Source organism: Myotis lucifugus, unplaced genomic scaffold (genome assembly GCF_000147115.1).
Source record: "Myotis lucifugus unplaced genomic scaffold, Myoluc2.0 scaffold_134, whole genome shotgun sequence".
NCBI classification, from domain to species: domain Eukaryota; kingdom Metazoa; phylum Chordata; class Mammalia; order Chiroptera; family Vespertilionidae; genus Myotis; species Myotis lucifugus.
Window position 1 is genome coordinate 2,413,819 of NW_005871182.1, and position 19,173 is coordinate 2,432,991.

At 35.2% G+C, this 19,173-nt stretch overlaps 1 protein-coding gene across 1 annotated transcript in view; it reads left to right on the forward strand.

The window, feature by feature from the left end:
• Positions 1–19,173, forward strand: part of BIRC6 (baculoviral IAP repeat containing 6) — a 177,162-nt gene that overhangs the window by 138,250 nt on the left and 19,739 nt on the right. The window contains 5 exon segments of the mRNA XM_006094357.3: positions 1,083–1,383; positions 5,386–5,603; positions 9,231–9,395; positions 10,328–10,496; positions 11,412–11,622. Coding sequence (XP_006094419.1) covers positions 1,083–1,383; positions 5,386–5,603; positions 9,231–9,395; positions 10,328–10,496; positions 11,412–11,622 — 1,064 coding nt within the window.

The window sequence follows — 19,173 nt, forward strand, 5'->3', positions numbered from 1 at the left end:
TATTCCTTTTATTTACCGTTTCTGTTTTCGGTGGTTTATAAAACATTATATTAACCTCTTTACCTGTTCATTAATATTGCTGTTATTCTTTTATTAATGGGGGGAGGGAGTGTGGTAAATGGAGAGTTATATAAATAAAGCTCTTTGTTGAATTAGTTGGGAAAATGATTCTCTCTAATATCATATACTTAGTGTATTATATGTGCCTGCATCAGTTTCCTAGGGCTGCTGTAACAGATTATCACAAACAGGATGGCTTATACCATGGAACTTTTTCTCTTATGATTTAAGAAGCCGTAAGTTTCAAATCAGGTGTTAACAACTATGCTCTCTGTGGTGGCTTAGGATACCTGTCATTGGATTTAGGGTCTACTCTAAGCCAGTATGACCTCATTTTAACTTGATTACATCTGGGAAGATCCTACTTCTGATTAAGATCACATTATCAGTTCTTGGGCTCCTTGGAAAAATGCTAGGATTGGGGTAGGGAATATACAAGATCAGTCTAAATACAGAAGCCTGCTTTAATGGGATCCCACTGACCAAATCTGATACTACTTGGGCATCAAATAAAATAATAGAGTATTATAACCTATAAAATAACAGAATCTATACTGGTATACATCAGTAAATGAGTGAATAAATAAATAGATGGGGAAGAAGGAATGTTTGTAGTTCAGTACCAACTAATAAATGTAGAAAGAAAGATTTAGAAAGTCACCATTGACAACCACTGTAGTAATTATTGATTTAGGCAAGAATTATAGAAATGCTAGTTGTAATAGATCAAAGTTTGGTGAGAAATAAGATGTTTAAATAGTCTAAAGAATCTGTCTACTTAACTAATTACAAGGGATTTAATAGAAACTTTAAACTAGAGATACATGGCAGACACCACCATACTTAAAATACCAAGTAACTCATCAATGTTTGGAAGCTTTTAATTAAAAAATAAAAGAAAGAAATTCCTTTATTGATCTTATATTACTATATTTTAAGGAGATAATTTGAAATCAAGTGATTAATTGGAACCTGGTGTTGAAACATGCAAATAACCAAACAAATACTTATTTTTTCTTTAGGTGAGTACCCCTGTTATAACATCCACCACTCAGGAAAAGCCAAAGGATAGTGATCAGTTTGAATGGGTGACGATTGAACAATCAGGAGAATTAGTTTATGAAGCACCAGAAACCATTGCCGCTGAACCTCCACCTATCAAATCAGCAGTACAGACCATGTCTCCTATACCGGCCCATTCTTTGGCTGCTTTTGGATTATTTCTTCGTCTTCCGGGCTATGCTGAAGTGCTACTAAAAGAGAGAAAACATGCTCAGTGCCTTCTTCGATTGGTGTTGGGAGTGACAGATGATGGAGAAGGAAGTAAGTGTTTAGTGTTATTAATGAAATTTAACATAGGTGGGTTGAGTAAAAGTTATTCAGATCATTACCTATTAATCATCATTTATTACTTTCAAAGTTAAGCTATTACATGATTTGTTGTTGGCAACTTAGTTCCAATAATAAGATGTAATAAATCTTTTTTAAAAACCTTCATTTATTTATTTATAATAAATCTTTAAAAAAATACGTTTCATTCATTCATTCATTCTAAAGGTATTTACTGAGTGTTTATAAAATTGCTGGGCATCATTGGAGGGATTTAAAGATGAAGCTGGTATTTAGACCCTACCTTCAAGTAGATAGTGTCCTCCAGTAATAGCAATGAGGAATTTGTGTAAACATACAGATTTCACAAGTTAAAAAAGCCTTGAGATACCTGGCCACTGTGGCTCAGTTGGCTATCCGTCATCCAGTGCACTGATAGGTTGCCAGTTTGATTCCTGGTCAAGGCACATGCACAGGTTGTAGGCTCGATCCCCCAGTAGGGGGCGTGTGTGTGTGTGTGTGTGTGTGTGTGTGTGTGTGTGTGAGGCAACCAATCAATATTTCTCTCTTAAAAAAAAAAAAAAAAGCACTGACAGCTACAGCATTATGGAGTCCCTCAAGTGTAAGATGATTTTTTTCACTACCCAGTGATGTGAATAAAGTGGCATAACAGGTTTTAGTAGAGCCATGAAGGATAGTCAATTGAGGTTGAGATGAGTTATTTTAGAAAGAAAGAATGGTTTCAGCAGTATCTGTATTCTCAGAATTCAGGGTATCCTCCCAAAATGTATAAACACTTTAACAGATGACAGCTCAATTATGAAAATGAAATGTATTTTAATAAACACTGCCTTTATAATGATTCAAAGTGTATATATACATTTTTGGGGGATACCTTGTATATGAAAAATGATAAGCTAGCTCATGAAAATTTGCATAAAAAAGCAGCACTCAAAGCTCTTTTTTTTATATATATATTTTTTTAATACATTTTATTGGTTTTTACAGAGAGGAAGGGAGAGAGATAGAGAGTTAGAAACATGGATGAGAGAGAAACATCGATCAGCTGCCTCCTGCACATCTACCAGTGGGGATGTGCCCGCAACCCAGGTACATGCCCTTGACCGGAATCGAACCTGGGACCTTTCAGTCTGTAGGCCGACGCTCTATCCACTGAGCCAAACCGGTTTCGGCTCAAAGCTCATTTTAAAAGCAAATATTGGTAACAAATCATGGAAAGGTGTATAAAGATTTTATTCTAAAAAGCAGTGAAGATTTGTTATAACATTAAATAAAGTAGAGATGTGATGATAATTTCTTTAAAGTGAATTTGGCAGCAATAGTTAGATTAAAGCGAACAAATGAGGAAAATAACAATATATAGTAATGTGTTTTATAATATAACTAGAGGCCCGGTGCACGAATTCATGCATGGATAGGTTCCCTTGGCCTTGCCGGTGGTCAGGGCCAATCGGGGTAGACTGGCCGGGGGGGAGGGACCTTGGGAGGTTGGCTGTGGGAGTGCTCTGACCACCAGGGGTAGCTCCTGCGTTGAGCATTTTCACCCTGGTGGTGAGTGCACGTCATAGCTACCGGCCGATCATCCAGTCCTAATGGTCGCTTAGGTATTTATATATATAGATAATAATAATAACAACAAAAAACTATGGTGATTATTTCCAGTGGGCTGGTAATTTAATAGAAAGAAACAAAGAAAACTCCCAATAAGGGTAGTAGCCTGACAAGTAGATTTTCATTTGGTTTGCCTCTAATTCTTCAGTTAATGAGTATTAAATTAGAAAATTGGTACATTTTTGTTATTTTAAAGTCACAGATAGAAGGGTAAGAACCATTGTCTTTTAGAATTCTATTGTAATATAGTAGATATAACCCTAAACAGAAAAGGAAATAGAATTGCCTTTATGCTATTTCAGATTATTTTTAGTGAATATACAATGAGTGGTTATTAAAATCACAATTCTGACATTCCTTTCTACAGTGATTGCCTCATCCACCATTCTTGTGACTATGGTTTTTGATGTTTGTTTTTGCATTTAATACTCCTTTATAGCTAAAACACACTAGAAAACTATATTGCTAACAAAACAAAATAGTTTATTTTTATTACCTGTTTATGGTTGCAACTGCTTCCAAGGCAAGTGCACTTACTTTCATACTGTTGTATGAAACTTTTCATGTTTCTTTTTTACTTATTAGATTTTAGTATAAATTCTAGTTTATAATAAATTTAACATAGTCTAGCTATTAACTATCATATGAATATGTTTCAAGTTTCTTTTGTAGTTTATATATGATGTCTTACAAAGCTTTTCCAGACATTATTTATTATTACATTTTAAGTTATTATTACAACCCTGTTTAGGGTTATATCTACTATATATAGATATATAGTCTTTTAGAATTCTATTTAATATATAGAATATATATTAAAATATATATATATATTTTAATACATTTTATTGGTTTTTACAGAGAGGAAGGGAGAGAGATAGAGAGTTAGAAACATGGATGAGAGAGAAACATCCGATCAGCTGCCTCCTGCACATCTACCAGTGGGGATGTGCCTGCAACCCAAGGTACATGCCCTTGACCGGAATCGAACCTGGGACCTTTCAGTCTGTAGGCCGACGCTCTATCCACTGAGCCAAACTGGTTTCGGCTCAAAGCTCATTTTAAAAGCAAATATTGGTAATAAATCATGGAAAGGTGTATAAAGATTTTATTCTAAAAAGCAGTGAAGATTTGTTATAATATTAAATAAAGTAGAGATGTGATGATAATTTTTTTAAAGTGAATTTGGCAGCAATAGTTAGATTAAAGCGAACAAATGAGGAAAATAACAATATATAATAATGTGTTTTATAATATAACTAGAGGCCCGGTGCACGAATTCATGCATGGATAGGTTCCCTTGGCCTTGCCGGTGGTCAGGGCCAATCGGGGTAGACTGGCCGGGGGGAGGGACCTTGGGAGGTTGGCTGTGGGAGTGCTCTGACCACCAGGGGTAGCTCCTGCGTTGAGCATTTTCCCCCTGGTGGTGAGTGCACATCATAGCTACCGGCCGATCATCCAGTCCTAATGGTCGCTTAGGTATTTATATATATAGATAATAATAATAACAAAAAACTATGGTGATTATTTCCAGTGGGCTGGTAATTTAATAGAAAGAAACAAAGAAAACTCCCAATAAGGGTAGTAGCCTGACAAGTAGATTTTCATTTGGTTTGCCTCTAATTCTTCAGTTAATGAGTATTAAATTAGAAAATTGGTACATTTTTGTTATTTTAAAGTCACAGATAGAAGGGTAAGAACCATTGTCTTTTAGAATTCTATTGTAATATAGTAGATATAACCCTAAACAGAAAAGGAAATAGAATTGCCTTTATGCTATTTCAGATTATTTTTAGTGAATATACAATGAGTGGTTATTAAAATCACAATTCTGACATTCCTTTCTACAGTGATTGCCTCATCCACCATTCTTGTGACTATGGTTTTTGATGTTTGTTTTTGCATTTAATACTCCTTTATAGCTAAAACACACTAGAAAACTATATTGCTAACAAAACAAAATAGTTTATTTTTATTACCTGTTTATGGTTGCAACTGCTTCCAAGGCAAGTGCACTTACTTTCATACTGTTGTATGAAACTTTTCATGTTTCTTTTTTACTTATTAGATTTTAGTATAAATTCTAGTTTATAATAAATTTAACATAGTCTAGCTATTAACTATCATATGAATATGTTTCAAGTTTCTTTTGTAGTTTATATATGATGTCTTACAAAGCTTTTCCAGACATTATTTATTATTACATTTTAAGTTATTCAGTATTGTATTTGTGGTATTTGGGTTGTTTTCTAATAAATATAGTGATTCAATTTTCTAATACATTGTCATTATTTGTTATACTGTATATTGTTTCTTATTGTGTTTTAAAATATTTTTAATTTTGAGGGTTTTTTTTAAATCTAGGTCATATTCTGCAATCTCCATCAGCCAATGTGCTTCCAACCCTTCCCTTCCACGTCCTTCGTAGTTTGTTTAGCACTACACCTTTGACAACTGACGATGGTGTGCTTCTGAGGCGGATGGCGTTGGAAATTGGAGCACTACACCTTATTCTTGTCTGTCTCTCAGCTCTGAGCCACCATGCCCCTCGAGTTCCAAACTCTAGCCTCAATCAAGCAGAGGTAGGTTCAGTTTTAATTCTTTAGATTACGAAAACCTAATTTAATTCACAGAGTACAGATGCAGTTTTTTTCTGAAGTAATCAGAAAGGCCAATTCATTAATGGCATAAGCAAATTTAATGAGGATGCAATATACGGGTACAAAAATGTAGTTACAACATAACTTCCAGCAATAACATAAAATGAGCTTATTAATGCTATTTTTTTAGACTAGCAGCAAAAAAAATCTATAAATAAGTCTGAAAAATATGTGTACTTCTCATCATATAAAATATAACATTAAAAAAAGAAACAATGTTACAAACTTTTTTTGTCAAAAGCACTACTAAGACATGAAAATGAAAACCACTGAATGGGACACTATGTAATTATGATAAATAGCTTATATCCAACCGAAACCGGTTTGGCTCAGTGGATAGAGCGTCGGCCTGCGGACTGAAAGGTCCCGGGTTCGATTCCGGTCAAGGGGAAAATAGATGAAAGGTTAGAATGGGCATTTTATAAGAGAGGCAATTTAACCAATAAATGTGAAAAAGTGATCTGTTTTCTTCGTTAGCAGAAAACCTCTAATACCCTATAATTGCACACCCATCAGAATGTGTAAAATTTCAAAAAACACACAAATATTGTTCTATTATCATTTGTAATAATATAAAGGTAATAGAATAGATGAAATAAATAGTGTACAAATAGTAGAATGGATGAAGTAATTGTCTACTATGTAATGGAATACTATACTAAAGTAATGAAAGAAAACAAGTGCAGCACATAATAGTATTGATTAATTTGACAAGCAAACTAAAATTCCAGACATAAAAGCATGTATGCAGCATGGTTCCACTTAGATAATGTTCAAAAATTAGAAAAAATAGAACTACAGTGACTAGGGTGTCATGCTTAGGTAGTAAAATTATAAAAAGAATAAGGTAGTATGAGTATAAAAATCGGGAGAATTCTGTCCAGTGTGACTCAGTAGTTAAGCATCGACTTATGAACCAGGAGGTCATGGTTCCATTACTGGTCAGGGCACATGTCCAGGGTTTGGGCTCGATCCTCAGAAGTGGGTGTGCAATAGGTAGCTAATCAATGATTCTCATCATTGATGTTTCTATCTCTCCCTTGTCTGAAATTAATAAATATATATATTTTTAAAAATCAGGATGAAGTTGTGATGAATAGGAGATGGAGTTAGGGCAATTTCTTACATGTAATGATCTCACTCTTGACCTGCATGGTTAAAATTGTGTTTATTATTAATTAAACTTTATCTGTTTGTTTTATGTTCCTTCTGTATATATATTATACTTCACATTTATAAATTTTTTAAAAAATAGCTGTTTTTATCAGTAACCTTAATTATTCTATTGGTAATGTTTATATGGTAATAAAATTTTTATTTTTTATTTATCAGTTTATCTTATAAAATGTGAAAGATGAAATTCCTTAGTCACAGTTTCATAAAAGTATATTGCAGATCAGTTCTGAAAGTATTGCTTGTACATAATATTCTTTTATTTTTTAAAGTAATAATTGCCAATGATGTGAGGGTAGTAGTATATGAAATTTAATGAAAATTCTTTAAAGGAGGTTTGTTGTTAAAGAATTAATTTTACAATCCACAAAAGTAATAGTAAAGAATTGGCATTTTGCAGAGTTTGAAATTATTTTTAAAAAACCAGTAGGTCTCAGTCATTTTTTCTGTCTCTATATCATGCACATTTTTAATATGTTCTCTATTCCCAAAATTTTTTTACACATCACTTTCTGAACAAGAAAGAAATTAAGAATTACTCCTAGAAATAATTCTCCTGATGGATGATGCCTTTATTATACACCTTAAAAGATCTGGTTCACATACCTATTCCTTTCACTGTTTCTCTTATCTAATTTTGAGTCATTGTCTCCTGGCATTAAGGTGCTTTACTCCATTTTTTCCTAATAAATATATATCTCTATATATAAAAAGTCAGCGATCAGAACATTGTAATGACTGAAACAACTGGTCGCTATGGTGCCCACTTGTGACCAGCGAACGGGCCTGATCATGGGTGGGGCCAGAAGCCAACCTCCTGCAGCCCCTCCCCCTGGCCTGCCCCGCCCTCGGTGGGCCCTCACCACCATGATCAGCTGGCAACTACTCCCTGTGGCTGGCCCTACCCCTGATTGACCCCTTTACCCCAATAGGGGGCAGGACCAGCCGGCCAGCCTCATGTGGCCCCCTTCCCCTAGTTGGCCCCTCCCCCAGCCAGCTCTGCTCCTGATCGCACGCCCCCCCCGAGACCCCCCCAACCCAGTTTGGTTTGTTGCTCACAGAATAATAGAGGCATGGTTTTTTTCTTTGCTTCATTGGTGGAGATTTCCTGGAAGTTTTAGGATTCTTCCCTTTAATTTTTCCTAGATACTCTGATTTTACATATGTCTCTCACCTTTGCTTTTCCTCCATCCCCCACCACAACAGTAACTTGCTGCAGGCTCACTATGCTCTAGTGTCTAGGACAGTGATGGCAAACCTATGACACGCGAACTCATTTTTTTTGGTTGATTTTTCTTTGTTAAATGGCATTTAAATATATAAAATAAATATCAAAAATATAAGTCTTTGTTTTACTATGGTTGCAAATATCAAAAAATTTCTATATGTGCGCTGCCACCAGAACTATTCCCAGAATTCCTGGTGCTCCCCACGCTCTTGATTTTCTCTTCCTGCTCTGTCTCCGTCCCACAGCCTCCCACTCTGCCAAGTCCTCCAAGCTGCCAGCTCTCCGTCTCTGCTCTTCGTCTGGCAGCTTGGGGAGCCAAGTTCCTCAAGCCGCTCCACTCTCCGCTGGCTCTCCTGCTCTCCATCACCGGAGCCACATCACCCCAAGCCGCCAACTCTCCTGCTCTGCTCTCAGCCTAGCACCTGTGTATGCAAATTAATCTGCCATCTTTGTTGGACTAATTTGCATACTCACTCCTGATTGGCTGGTGAGCGTAGCAGAGGGACAGTCAATTTACATGTTTCTCTATTATTATATAGGATATTTTCAATCTTTATTGATGAGATTATTACAGATGCCCCTCTTTTTTCCCCCCATAGCTCCCCTCCACCCAGTTCCCACCCCACCCCAGGCCCTTGTCACCCTATTGTCTGTGTCCATAGGTAATGCATACATGCATATAAGATCTTTGTCTATTCTCTTCCCGCACCCCCCTTCCCTCTGAGAATTATCAGTCTGTTCCATTTCCATGCCTCTGATTCTATTCCACTCACCAGTTTATTCTGTTCATCAGATATTTTATTCATTTGAATTTTAGATTCACTTGTTGATAAATACGTATTTGTTGTCACTTTGTTTATTCATTCATCCACTGATGGGTGTTTGGGTTGTTTCTACTTTTTTGCTATTGTAAGTAGTCTTCCTTTGAGCATGTGTGTACATTTATTTGAATATCAATTTTATTTCTTTGGGTATACCAGTATTCCTAGGAATGGAATTGCTGGGTCACATAGTAATTCTTTATTTCATTTTTTGAGGAATTTTCAAACTGTTTTCATTAACAGCTGAACTATTTATATTCCTATTGATAAATATTTTTGAAGATAAATAAAACCAAATAATAATAAATTTTTATTGTTTGTAATAAGCCTCAGGTATCAAGCTCTCATAACCCTACATCAACAGAAGAACAACAGCTATATTGGGCCAAAGGGACTGGTTTTGGGACAGGCTCTACAGCTTCTGGATGGGATGTGGAACAAGCTTTAACTAAACAGAGGCTGGAAGAGGAACATGTTACCTGTCTTCTGCAGGTACAGTGATAATAGTTTAATTATTTTTTGTATTTGTATTGATTTTTAAGTATTGATGACTACCCAAATCATCTTCAGCTACTTTTATGAAGCCCATATGCTCCCTGTTCTCAATTCTTTCAAGAGACCACTGGATAAAGATTGCTTTTTCCTACTGGTAATTTTAAATTTTTTCCCTCTCAATTACTTCTTCACTAGGAGTAAAGTGACAAGAATGAAATTATTCAACAAGCGGAAAATCTCTCTCTTTCCATTAATCTCATCTAAAGTGTTGAATATGGACTCTTAAAAAAACAATATTATTTATCTACTTTTATATATCTTTGTTTCTCACACTGTCTATAACTTTTCTAGAGTCAGGGAAGTTGAACTAGTAGAGAAAGTCTTTAATACCATAGAAATGAGAAAAGGAGGTGCATCAATCAAATGATTAATATTGGTCAAGTCTTTGAGCATTTGTTTTCAGCAATTCTAGAATGAATGGGTCATTTTAGTATAAAATTCTAAGATTGTGTGCCCCTCAAACTGTATAGTGAATTTATTCAATAAAATAAATAATCTCAAGAGTTGTTACTAAGGTTTTAAGTTTGTGTTCTTAGGTGGATTGCTTCTATATGTCTAGTCCTATATAGGGTGGGGCAAAGGTAGGTTTACAGTTGTATGTGAAACAGTTTATTCTTGTATTATTTTCTATACAAACAACTGTAATCCTACTTTTACTCCACTTTGTGTGGTGCCTCATGCAAAACACATCCTTCCCTTTTGAAAGTTTAAAAAAAAATGCCTCCTTTTTAAAGCATACAGTGCAAGAGATTGAGTTGAAAATATATACTCTTGGAATTCAGACTGAATATCTAACACAGTATTTCTTTCTAATTATATGAAGCTTAAATCCAATTTAAGTCCAGCAATTTTTTTTTTTTTTTTTTTAGGTTCTTGCAAGTTATATAAATCCTATGTGTGGTGCAATAAATGGAGAAGCTCAATCATCTCATGAGAGCAGAGGACAGAACAGTAATGCCCTTCCTTCTGTACTTCTAGAGCTTCTCAGTCAGTCCTGCCTCATCCCTGCCATGTCATCTTATCTAAGAAATGATTCAGGTAAATCATGTTTTAATATTTTTCTGAGATATCTTTTGCTTAATTTTTTTGTCATCAGTTTAAACAGTAAAAATACTTGGTGATTTACCCCAATCTATGTAGGAATGAGTTTAGTAGATTTATTTTTTTAAAATTTTTTCTGGAAATATTTAGTTTGTGTATGTGTGGGGAGAAGAGGGGCCCTAATTTGATACTATGCTGTCCTAGAACACAGACTAGAAAAGACCCCAAAGAACTCTTAGTATTCTTACTTGGTGTTAGCACACTGGATTATCATGAAATCAATAACATAACATAACTCTGTTGGCTAACTATATGTAACAAACTTAGTAATTTAAAAAATATAATTTAGAAAATTTTTCTTCAAAGAATTTAATTCAATAAACTGTCTTTAATTAAGAGAGTTGTTACAAAAATTATACAAAACAAACTTTGCAGCCATAACTTCATGGTAGGTAACGGGAACAAATAAGTGAATTGTACATTTATTAGGATATTTTACCTTTAATATTCTTAAAAGGAATGATAAAAACCCTTAAAGAGAGAAAGTAGTTGATTTCTTAGATACAGTGGCTTCATCATTTCAATTTTTAAAATATATTTTCATCTTATACCAATAAATGTATTTACTGCCATAATGTACTATCTGAACTACTTAATCATTTTTATGTGCAATATAACTATATAATTACTTAATTCTTGGTCTCTCCCCAATTCTATGCCTTATTTACTTTTTGTTTCCTAAATGTGCTTATTATTATACTTTTTATATTGGTGTTTTATAAACATTGGTATCAATCCATTTACTAACCTACCAATTAATCTTAAGATTCAAATAGAAGCTATGTTGCTGTGGGCTTACTGTTAGATTGCACTTGTTCTCATTTTATACTTTCCCCCTCATCCTTCTTACAGTTCTCGACATGGCAAGACATGTGCCACTCTATCGAGCTCTGCTGGAATTGCTCCGAGCCATTGCTTCTTGTACGTCCATGGTGCCTCTATTGTTGCCCCTTTCTACAGAGAATGGTGAAGAGGAAGAAGAACAATCAGAGTGTCAAACTTCTGTTGGTACATTATTAGCCAAAATGAAGACCTGTGTTGATACCTACACCAACCGTTTAAGGTACTATACTTTATTCATTTCTCTTGTCCTTGATTTTATCTTTTTTTATATAACTTTTAGGGTTTTCTAAATGATTTATGCTAATTAAACACAAATACACCCAGACAGTGTATAAAACTCCAAAGAAAAAGTATCCACTGAATCCTACACTCAGGAATGTTTATTTACATTGGCTTTCCTAACATCTCGCTATGTGATATTATCGCTATAGGTATAGAGTTTTTCTTAAATACTGGCACATTTTACCAGTTTTACAGATAGATGCTAGTTTTACCCAATATTGAAGTCAAAGACACCTTTCAGTATCAGTAAATACATATTGCTAACAGTGTACTTAATACTTCTAGTTATTCATCTTATATAGATGCTGTATTTTACATAACCATCTATTAGTGGACACTTGGGTTATTTCCAGTTTATCACAACCTCAGACATGCATGTTTTGGGGCTTGTAGAAATCTGCATAGTAGATTCATAGATGTGGAATTACTGGATTATGGGTTACTCCAATTTCATTTTGATACATATGTTATAATTCACGCTATAATCTTTTTTTTTTTAGAAGTCAGAGGTTCAGTATTTCTTGGAGTTATAATAAAGTATCTTCATGGAATATTGAATTTTAAAATAAATCTTTGGAAAAAATAAAATAAATCTTTGGTGTAAGTTTATACTTCACTAGATTCAGATGATGAATTTTGTTATCATAAACTCTTTTAAAATAACCTAGTAAACCTTTTAGCAGATCTATTCATTGGTGGTTAGTTTTACTTAACGGTGGCTTAATTTTGATTTTTAAGGCATTTATACTGCCAGTGGGAGTTTATTCCTTTGTCGATGGTCTTTTGAGTCAATGTTCTTTACCGTCATTGTAATATATTTGTTCTACCTATTCGGACTTAATTTTAAAGAACCTAAAATTTGAGAAAAATGGTATCCATCAAATAATGGCAGAGAATTGGTCACTGGAGGAATAGTTTTTGTCAATCTTCACCTTTCAGGAAGAATTCAACTTCTCACATAATCCTGACTGTTAGTTTATGTTACTGTCATTATCACTTTAAAAACTAGTTGCTCACTGCCAGGCATAAGGATCATAAATTAGAGAAGAGGTTAAAGAAGAATCAATTAGTAGTGATATAAAAAGCTATAGGTTTATACTATTCTTTTACCAGGGTAGGAAAATGTAAATGCATATTTTGTCTGTTACTATGAGATTTACTTCTGTTGTAGAGAAGAGAATATATTATGTTTATCCAATTCTTCATTGTGGCAAAAATATTTCTAACTGGTAACCTCGTCAGCCAGTTTAATTATAGCAAAATAGTGTGGTGTCACAATTGAACTGAAGATATAATTTTCTAATTGAGTTAATGTCTCATTGAGAAATGTCTCATTGAGCATTCTATTCACTGCCCTGGCCACGTGTGTTTGTTACTCCCATACAATAAACATATAGTTTTAACAGAGCAACTAGTATGAAATATACATAGCTTTGAAATTGCCCCTATGTATTTTTAGGGGGAATTTTGTCCTGTGTTAATGTATCTTATGTTTCTGCATTTTGAGATGTAATGTAGTAGTTTATAACTGAAAATTGAGAATTTATGAAACTTTTGAGTGTTTTTCCCTCAGGAATATCTTATTTGTTGGATGAAAAATAGTCTTAAACACTTGGACTATTGTTATATTATATCTGGTTAAAAAATGACAAATATGTGTTGTTATAAATGTCAAAATAAGGCCATTTAAAAATAACTTTCTATATACTGCTTATTTCCCTATCAAATTTCCATTTGATCCTGCAAAAATATAGTTCTAGTGTTTTGAGTTCTGAGATAATTATAGAAGATGCTTATTTAAGTGAATGGAAAATTTGCACCTTGAGTTCCTTTTTGTTTGCTTTTCTTAATGTATTTTCTGTTCAAATAACATAAATGGTATAATGTTTTTTAAAGTAAACTTGACTTCGGTATAAATGTGTTAATTATTTACTATAAAAATTGAATTTAAGATAGAGGATACATGAATTTCATTTAACAAGAGCTCTTTATTTGCTACTTGGTTACCTGGAAAAAATTATTCTTTACATTCCTTCCTTCTTCAATGAGAAAAAAATGACACTTCAAACTTCTGTACCAACAAAACATGCATGTGAAGATCATAATGACTTCATAGAGCTCATTTGTTATTTTATCTTTACGGTGATCCTGTGTAGTAACTATTTCTAATAATAGTTTTATTTTACTGAGAATAAACACTGCTAGTGACTTTTGTATGAGAATTTGAATATGCTTCTTAGTTGAGATCCCTCATATCTCATATTATACAGCCTCTGTTAGGAAAAGAAAGCAGCAAAGACATACATTATATAAAATCTCTACTTTCCTTTTAAGGTATGACACATTGAGAATTCATTTTCTACCTTTCAGAGAGAAGATAAAATCTATTCCAGTCTGTCAGGCTAGATATATATTTTTTCATTATAAAAGAGTTGAAATAAAATGAGCAATATAGTCCAGTTTCCTATAGAGTTAAAAATAATTCCTAAGTTCAATTTAATTGAGTTTTAGAGAGAGAAGAAAGGAGAGGGAGAGGGAAAGAGAGAGAAAAACATCTATGTGAGAGTGGTTGCCACCTGCAGGCCCCCTATCGGGGATCAAGCCTGCAACCCAGGCATGTGCCCTGACCGGGAATTGAATTGGCAACTTTTTGGTACACGGGGTGACACTCAACCAACTGAGCCACACTAGCCAGGGTGGCCTAAATTCAATTTTAACACTGATTCAAAGTGTAAAACTTCCCCCTCACCCCACCCACCTACTCCATTTTGAATTGTATTAAAAAAAAAACCCCAAAAGGATACTCTGAGAAGAGAGTAGTCAAGGCAAGTATGTCCTGTTTACATATCACTTAAAGGATATGCTTTATTGGGGTTTGGAGTATGTGTAGATTTACCCCAGCTTAGAACAGTTTTACACTATTTTTGTCTTTGCACTCTTAATAAGAAATGTAAGGGTGAAAAAGTACATCTATTTAGTATAAGGATTTTTTTAAAGTTAGAACAAGTACTAGTTTACTAGTTTTGTTTATATACCTTATTGCCTTATGTTCTTCCTCTTGTTAACTTCTGATTTGTTCCCTTTTTTAAAAATCAAACATATATGTAAGGCATGCAAATTTTTATTTATTTTTGCTTCAAATGAAGTTTTAATATATTTAACTCTTTGGTCATCTTAAAGGAAACAGATTTGCTATATACTCTGCAGATGATTTTCATTGAAATTATTTCTTCTGTGCATGTTATATTTATAAGTTTTATCTTTTGTGGATGAGAGAAATTAAAATGTTTTGCCCAAGTACAAAGAGGAAGTTAACTTTTGCTGGTGGGAATAACCTAATTGAGATTATCCTGTCTTGAGGCCATTGTTTAAACCCAGCTAATCTGGTTCTCAGAATTCAAAGAATGAAGGCGATCGGACTCTCCCCCAGCCTGAAACCTCTGTAAGAGGAAAGAGAAGGGATCACTAAGAAGCAGAAAAGGCAGGTCATGCACCTTGCTTTTAACTGATTTGTGCATTAGAAATTCTTTTATTATATTTAGATAGGTGAGATCTGACCTGGTAATAAGAGCATGATTGATTTGTTTATTTAACAGATATTTATTGAATGCTTATGGGAGCACAACAGTAAAATTGCATCCTCTTTCTGAGGGACTGACAAATTGTGGAAATAATAACTGAACAGTTTTACTAACACGGTTTGTGGTATGTTAGAAGTAGAAGAATCAATCCAGATTTGGAGACCTAAAAATTAAGCAGGGAGTAGCTAAATGAAGAGGGGCAGGGGCTGGCATACCAGGATGTAGGAATTATGTTAGCAGTAAAAGAAAGCAGCACATATTTAGGGAAACCTAAAATGTTTGGTGAGCCTGGGTGTAGCATGGGTGGGAGATAGGGGTAAGAGATGAGGCTATAGATCAGCGGTACTCAACCTGTGGGTCGTGACCCTTTGGCGGTCGAACGACCCTTTCACAGGGGTCGCCTAAGACCATTGGAAAACACATATATAATTACATATTGTTTTTGTGATTAATCACTATGCTTTAATTATGTTCAATTTGTAACAATGAAAATACATCCTGCATATCAGATATTTACATTACGATTCACAACAGTAGCAAAATTACAGTTATGAAGTAGCAACGAAAATAATTTTATGGTTGGGGGTCACCACAACATGAGGAACTGTATTAAAGGGTCGCGGCATTAGGAAGGTTGAGAACCACTGCTATAGATGAAAGGAGAGGCTAGAAGATGAAGTGATGTATTATAGTTACTTACTCTTAAATGTGGTGATGAGCACTGAAAAGCCTTATAAAAAGACTGTCTTACAGTAGCTGAGTGGTTGTGGTGGGAGTTGGAACAAGACTAAACTGCCCTGGAGGAGATTTTCATTCTTTCCATCTCAGTAGTAGAGCTGAATGCTTTCTCCTCATCTGCCATTTCTGGGATGTGTGGTCATTAGCATTCTTGCTCTTCTATTATGGACTTAAAGAGAAAGTTAGTTCCTAGGTAGAAATAAATTCTGTGTTCCAGACATTTGACTTTTAAAAAAGCAGTTATGTAAATCACTTGTTAACTGTGTTATTCTGCATATGTGTTCATATTGGAAACTGCAAATTTATCCCTGGCGTAAGTGGGTCTTGTAGCAGGGTTTCCTTTGTTTACACTTAAGGATCTGAAGTCTGTAATCCCAGGCAGTTTTTCAAAACAAATTCTACTAGGTGATTTTGCTATCATATTATGAAAATATGATAGAAAACTCATCTTTTGGCTTACCAGAGGTTCATAGTCATTGGCAGAGACTTTATTTTAAGGCTCAAGGATGACAGGGTGTGACTACATACATGTTCATACATTCCTCTACTATTTTCTTAAAGCTGTTATCCAGCTAAAGTTGTAGATGTGGAAAACTTGTATAATAGTAAGTAGGTTTTAGATAAAATTTTTCTGGAAACTTTCATCTATATTATTTTAAACTTCATCTAAATATAAAAAGCGCTCATATTATAATCAGATTTTATTAATCTGATCAAATTAATCTGATTTTATTAATCTGATCAAAAACTGTTTTCATGCTTGAAAACTGAAGGACATTTTTCTTGGTAGTAATTCCTTATCAGGGCAAAAGCTGCAGCATTTATAAGGAAGAACTTTCAGATCTTATTATCACCTATGTTATTGTTAGAATCTTTCTTATGCCTGCTAGTTCTGTAATTACTGCTGAATTTTTGCTGTTAAATATAGAGTAATATATATGACATATAATGATGTATATGCATACACATGTATATGTATAACATGCATATACATGTTATATATCAATGTACACATATCTGAAAAGAGCTTCTGAATTTTATTTTTGAAATCATACATTCTAGGGCAGGGGTGGGCAAACTTTTTGACTTGAGGGCCACAATGGGTTCTTAAACTGGACTGGAGGGCCGAAACAAAAGCATGGATGGAGTGTTTGTGTGAACTAATATAAATTCAAAGTAAACATCATTACATAAAAGGGTACGGTCTTTTTATTTTTTAGTTTTATTCATTTCAAACGGGCCGGATCCGGCCTGCGGGCCGTAGTTTGCCCACGGCTGTTCTAGGGCATTTCTAATTTTCCTGAATTATAATTATACCTTAATAATGAAATGATTATCTCTTAGGGTTGAGGATTAGTTTGGTGACTGATAATTGCATAACTATAATGGGATTGTTATTGTAAGCCAGAACATTACTCAAGGAATAACCACATGTTTATTGTGTTCATCTTTCCTGGCTTATCTGGTAAACTAGAGTCCTGGTGCACGAAATTCGTGTACTGGGGGGCAGGGAGGGGATGTCCCTCAGCCCAGCCTGCACCCTCTCCAAACTGGGACCCCTTGGGGGATGTCTGACTGCCGGTTTAGGGATCCACAGGGATCAGGCCTAAACTGGCAGTCGGACATCCCTCTCAATCTGATACTGCTGGCTCCCAACTGCTCACCTGCCTGCCTGCCTGATTGCTCCTAACCACTTCTGCCTGATCATTCCCTTACCACTCCCCTGCTGGCCTGATTAATGCCTAACTGCTCCCCTGCCGGCCTGATTGCCCCCAACTTCCCTCCCTTGCAGGCCTGGTTGCCCCCTACTGCCCTCCCCTGCCAGCTCAATTGTCCCCAACTGCCCTCCTCTGCTGGCCATCTTGTGACGACATGGGGTGGCAATCTTGTGATGACATGGGCACGGCCATCTTGTGACCACATGGGGGTGACCATCTTGTGTGAGGGCGTGATGGTCAATTTGCATATCCCCTCTTTATTATATAGGATTATCCTGTTGACATGGCATTGTGGCAACTAGGAGTGATTTACTGTGATTTCGTCTGTTTTTTAGAAGTTGACAGTTTCCAGGCTGTTGTTAATATATGCTGTACAAATTGCATTAAGATGACAATGTTTTAATATTCTTTTATTCATAACTAGAGGCCCGGTGCACGAAATTTGTGCAGGGAGGGGGGGGGGTCCCCTCAACCCAGCCTGTACCCTCTCCAATCCAGGAACCCTTGGAGGATGTCTGATTGCTTGTTTTGGACATCCCTCTCACAATCCGGGACCACTGGCTCCTAACTGCTCAACTTCCTGCCTGCCTGATCGCCCCTAACTGCCCCTCCGCCAGCCTGATCACCCCTAACTGCTTCTGCCTGCTGGCCTGATTGCCCCTAACTGACCCCCCTGCCAGCCTGCCCCGCCAGCCTGGTTGCCCCATGCAGCCTGCTGTTTGGACCTTTGGTTGTCCCTCACTGCTGGCCTGGTTGCCCCATGTGAGGGCGTCCTGACCAATTTGCATATTACCCTTTTGTTAGTATAGATTCTATGGTTTTACTATCCAGCACCAGCACCTCTCTTAATGCATCCTTTTAAGATGCACAATTACTAATAATTACATAGAGTTAATTGAGTCTAACAGTTAATGTAGACAAACTAATATTGTTGATAGCTGATTATAACTAAGCAGTTTGATTAAGATAAATCAGGAATAACATCCCTTTTGGAAATGCAAAAGGCTCAGCAAAAGTGTATTAGTTCAAAATAGAGAATTTTACATTCAGCCCTTTCCAACTTTTGTCTGAAATATAATTATCAGCATTGTTGGGGAAATCTTTAAAAGGTATATGATATGTTTGTTTATTATTCTTTTTTTATTTTTCAATTACAATTTACATTCATTGTTATTTTGTATTAGTTTCAGGTGTACAGCATAATAGTTAGACATCCATACTACAAAGTATTCCCCCCTAATATTTCTGGTATTCACCTGTCATCATACATAGTTTGTATATTAGTCTTACAGCATTTGAAAATACACTTTAACTGTACATGTAAGGTAAAATATTGTTGTACTGGCTGTTGTCATTTTTTATTTGACATTCAATTAAAAGAGGAATGTCAAGGAAAAGAGGTCATTGCTTCCAACTAAGTAGTCAAGTATTGCCTGTTTTAAAAATTCTTAT